This window comes from Mastomys coucha, unplaced genomic scaffold (genome assembly GCF_008632895.1).
Source record: "Mastomys coucha isolate ucsf_1 unplaced genomic scaffold, UCSF_Mcou_1 pScaffold15, whole genome shotgun sequence".
NCBI classification, from domain to species: Eukaryota; Metazoa; Chordata; class Mammalia; order Rodentia; family Muridae; genus Mastomys; species Mastomys coucha.
This window is the reverse complement of record NW_022196897.1, coordinates 150,752,421-150,757,223: the sequence shown is the minus strand read 5'-3', so window position 1 is coordinate 150,757,223 and position 4,803 is coordinate 150,752,421. Positions and strand designations below refer to the sequence as shown.

The 4,803-nt window shown below is 44.3% G+C and overlaps 1 protein-coding gene across 3 annotated transcripts in view; it reads right to left on the bottom strand.

Moving 5' to 3' along the window:
* The window catches only part of Dnttip1 (deoxynucleotidyltransferase terminal interacting protein 1), a 27,318-nt gene that overhangs the window by 18,054 nt on the left and 4,461 nt on the right, over positions 1-4,803 (bottom strand). For all 3 annotated transcript variants that reach the window (XM_031372712.1, XM_031372713.1, XM_031372714.1), the window contains exon 4: positions 297-395. In XM_031372712.1, the coding sequence (XP_031228572.1) occupies positions 297-395 (99 nt within the window). The remainder of the gene's footprint in view (positions 1-296; positions 396-4,803) is intronic.

Here is a 4,803-nt window from a genome sequence, read left to right as displayed (position 1 = left end):
CCCTTTTCGTCGTAATCCTGTCTCCTCGCCGCCAAAAGCCCAAACTGCTGCTCCAGCTCCTCCTCCTCTCCAAGATGCTACAGAACCTAATAACTCTCTCTCTCTCTCTCTCTCTCTTCTTCTCTCTCCCCCTTCTCTCTTCCTGCGCCGCTACCCCCTACCCCCTTCCAATTAAACCTCTTACACATGAAACTGCCTGGGCCTGGTGTCTGCAGACGCTTTCTGCCGCGACTCAAAACCCATCACTAGTGGCTTCCTGATGTCCCCAAGTACTTTCTTACCGGACTTGCCCTCACCTGCTCCAGGCAGCTGCGGCAAGCCTCCTGAATCAACTGCTCTGCGTCCACTTCTTCCCCAACATTGTCTCGCACATTCAGCGCTGCCTTCTGGAAGAACTAGGGGAGAACATCAGCACAAAGTAAGAAATCTTTCAAGCTTGCATTAACCACAGGGAACACACATGTAATGTGGCAACATCATGGATTATTGTTGGCTTTGCTTACACACAGCCTCTCAACTTCATAATCACACGTAAAGAAAAAAAATGCTATGCTTGAAGCAAATGGGCCAACATAAGCAGAAAACATCTAGACAATGGAAAATCATGACAGGATTTTCATTAGTCAGTTCCTTATCTTTGGGACAGGGAAGGTGACCCAGGATACCAGCAACACCAACAAAGACTGAGTAGGGCAGAAGGGTCAGAGAGAGCTTGATTCTAAAATGCCAAGGAACTACATGATGGGCCCAGACATCTGAGGGCCAAGAACACATTTATTTAAGTGTCCAAGATGGACCAAGGAGATGCCTCAATGGGTTATAAGTGTCCAACCTGTATCTCTAAATAAATTATCAGTTCTCTCTTGGATATAGGAAAGTTCTGGGAACTATGAACAATGTTCCTGTTGTGAGAGACAACTGTTGCACTGCCACTTTTTTTTTTAAAGATTTATTTATTATTATAATTAAGTACACTGTAGCTGTCTTCAGACGCACCAGAAGAGGGCGTCAGGTTTTCATTACAGGTGGTTGTGAGGCACCATGTAGTTGCTGGGATTTGAACTCATGACCTTCGGTAGTGCTCTTACCCGCTGAGCCATCTTGCCAGCCCCACACTGCCACTTTTTAATGAGCAAGTCCAGTGCCTCTGTTGTTAACATAAAAACCAAGAAGTGTGCCAGGCATGGTGGTGCACACCTTAAGTCCCAGCACTTGGAAGGCAGAGGTAGGCAGAGTTCCAGGACAGCCAGGACTACGTAGGAAGACACTGTTTTAAAACAAAACAACAAAAACCCCCTAAAACCAGGGAGAGCACATGAAAGGACTGAACATAGCACCACCTTTCTGGAGAACAGCTTTCTTTCCCTCACACTCCTTAATTCCATCTCAAGTAACTGACTCCTCAGAAACCCCAAAGTGAATAAAGATGTGCACTCACACTGTCATCCAAGTATAATTTTTTAATTAAAAAAAAACACATGAACTGTTCATTTAGCATGAATGTGGACAGCTTGCAGGAGTTGGTACTTTCCTTCCATGATGTGAGCCTTGGGATTTGAACTCAGGTCTTCAGGCTTGATGGCAAGTGCCTTTATCTGCTGAGCCATCTCATTAGCCCCACTGAAGTATTTCTTGTAACGTGAGAAAAACTGTAAACAATCCCAACAAATGTCCTAGGCACTAGCTAATTAAATTATGGCATATTGATGAAAAACACTACTCTGTAACTATCACAAAGAATCAGGATGAGCTACTACATGATGATGAGCTAGAAACACTACTGGCATACTAAGTTAAGTCACTCAAGGTGATGGACGAGGTTTGTGCAAATGACACAGCTGGCAGGCTGTATAGCCACTGTTGGCAGTCAGCTGTTACTAGTGTGTATGTGTGCACACACGTTGGTGTCAGTGTGTGTACAGAGGTCAGAGGGCATTGTGTGGAGCCGGTGCTTTCCTTCTATGCTGTGGGTTCTGGATCTCCTTCAGGGTGTCAGGCTTCACCCACTGAGCTGCCTCACTGTCCCTGCCGTCTGGTTTTGGAAGGAGGCCTCACAGACCCCAGGCTGACCTCCAACTAGTGGAGGATGAGCCTGGACTCCTGAGCTGCTTCCCTCTACCTTCTAAGTGCTAGTGCAGGTATGTGCCACACCTCATCAAAAACTGAAGCAGAAAAGTTAAATTTTCAAATAAAAACCTAACATCCTCCACATAGACAGTCCAAAGTCCTATTGTGTTTGTTTATGTCTAGCTGCTCATTCTTCTGCCCATTGATCCATCAACTCAATGGTATTACATATAATTATTATTATTTGCAATGTTATGGTGCAAACCCAGGGTCAGTGTATGCTAGGCAGGCTTATCCACACTGCTAATCTTAAAAAATAGTATTACATTTATACATACATGTAGTGTGTGTGTGTGTGTGTGTGTGTGTGTGTGCGCGTGCATGTGGGAGCACATGGCATGGCATGTGGTAGAGGTCAGAGCAGTCTGTGGGTTTGGGTCTTTCCTTCCACCATGTGTGTTCTGGGGATTGTATTCAGGTCACTGGGCTTGGCAGCAAGTACCTCAGGCCCCTGAGCTACCTCAATGGCTCCAGCCTTGAATTCTTTGACACAGTCTTGGGTAGCTCAGGTTGGTCTACCTTCTGAGTACTGGAGTTACAAGCATGTGCTTCAATGCCAGGCCTGTTATTAAGTATTATAATATTAAATATTCTACACTATAACTTCTTTGAAGTTTTAAAACACTTTTTAGACTTATTGTTTGTGTGTGTTGTATCTGCATATGTCTGTGGACCACATGTGTGTGTTGTATCTGCACATGTGTCTGTGTACCACATGTATGCCTGCTGCCTGAGGAACCAGAAGAGGTTGTTGGTCTCAAACTGGAGTTAGAAGTTCCAGATGATTGTGGGCCACTATGTGGGTGCTGGGAACTGAACCTGGGTCCTCAGTAAGAGCAACAAGTGCTCTTAATCAGTCTTGAAAAAAATTTTTTTTTTTAACATTTATGTATTGTTTTGTGGACACATTCAATGGCATACAGAGGAAGTCAGAAGATAACTTGGGGGAATTCAGCTGTCACTCTTGGTGGGAAGGGCCTTCACTTGCTTAGCCATCTTGCTGGTCCTGGAATATCTTTTTTTAAAAAAGTATCATACATTTCATAGAAGTAAAGACTCAGTGTCTTGAGCAAGATCAGACTTAACTAAAACTTAGTATTTTAAAAAGGTTAAAGAGATGGACTGGAGAGATGGCTCAGCGGTTAAGAGCACTGACTGCTCTTCGAGAGGTCCTGAGTTCAATTCCCAGCAACCACATGGTGGCTTACAACCATCTGTAATGGGATCCGATGCTCTCTACTGGTGTGGCTGAAGACAGCTACACTGTACTCATATACATACAATAAAACAAAACCAAAACCAAAAACTTTAAGTTAGAGATTGACAGCTGAGATCTGTGAACACTGTTAAGATACTCAGATGAGGCCAGGAATCACAGGAGTGACACCACTGGATTTATTTTTATTTCAGATGTTTCTCTGACAGTTGTATGGAGGGTAGATTTAAAGAATGAAAAAACAGGCAGAGCTGGACAATAGTAGGAGCATGGATGAGAAACAATAAAGGTGTCAACCAGAATGGGGCATGGACTCTGCACTACCCATGGGAGACAGAAGGTAGGTTTCTAAGTGAATTTGTCCCTGCCGTCCTCACAGCATGCCAGGAGCAGCCATTTTTGTCCCTGCCCTCCTCACAGCATGCCAGTAGCAGCCGTTTTTGTTCCTGCCCTCCTCACAGCATGCCAGGAGCAGCCGTTTCGTAGCTGCACGGGACAGGTGAGTTGGGAGGTGTACACATTCTCTTCTCTCAGCCTGTGTCACAGTCATGGATGTAAAAATGAACAGGCTGCTGCCTCACGGCCGAGGCTCCAACACTGTCACTTCCCGCTGGGATTATTTCGGTTTCCTAGCTAGTCCCCCTGCAGTCTATGCTTTTCATGATAGTCAGTAATTATTTTTTTAATAAAAAATTATATTAACTAACTTATTTCTTTATTTCTCATTATATATGTATTCTCATTATGTAGCCCTGGCTTATCTAGAACTTGCTATGTAGAACAGGTGACCTTACACAGATTATCTGCCTGCCTCTGCCTTCCAAGGGGTGGAATTAAAGGTTATATGCATGCCACCATGCCTGGCTTATAAAATTTTTTAAAAATATGTTTATGTGTTTAAATGCGCTTGCAGAAGCCAGAAATGCTGAAGCTTCCAGAGCTGGATTTACAGCCAGATGTAAGCCATCTACCCTGGGTGCTGAGAACCAGACGAGGATGCTCCATCCACAAACAGTGTGTGCACTTACTCTTGAGAGTCTCCCAGCCCCCCTCCCAAAATGAATCAGTGATTATTGTAAAGCATTACCTACAGAAGCAGGAGAATCATGGGTTTGAGGCTGTCCTGGCCTATGTAGTGGATTTTAAGCCTCTTTGATCTACTTTAAAAACAAAAACCGGGCTGGAGAGATGGCTCAGCAGTTAAGAGTACTGACTGCTCTTCTGGAGGCCCCAAGTTCAAATCCTAGCAACCACAAGATGGCTCACTACCATCTGTAATGAGATTGGATGCCCTCTTCTGGTGTGTCTGAAAACATCTACAGTGTACTTACATATAACAAATAAATCTTAAAAAAGATATCTAATTTTATGGGCTGGTGAGATGGCTCAGCCAGGAAGAGCACTGACTGCTCTTCAGAAGGTCATGAGTTCAAATCCCAGCAACCACATGGTGGCTCACA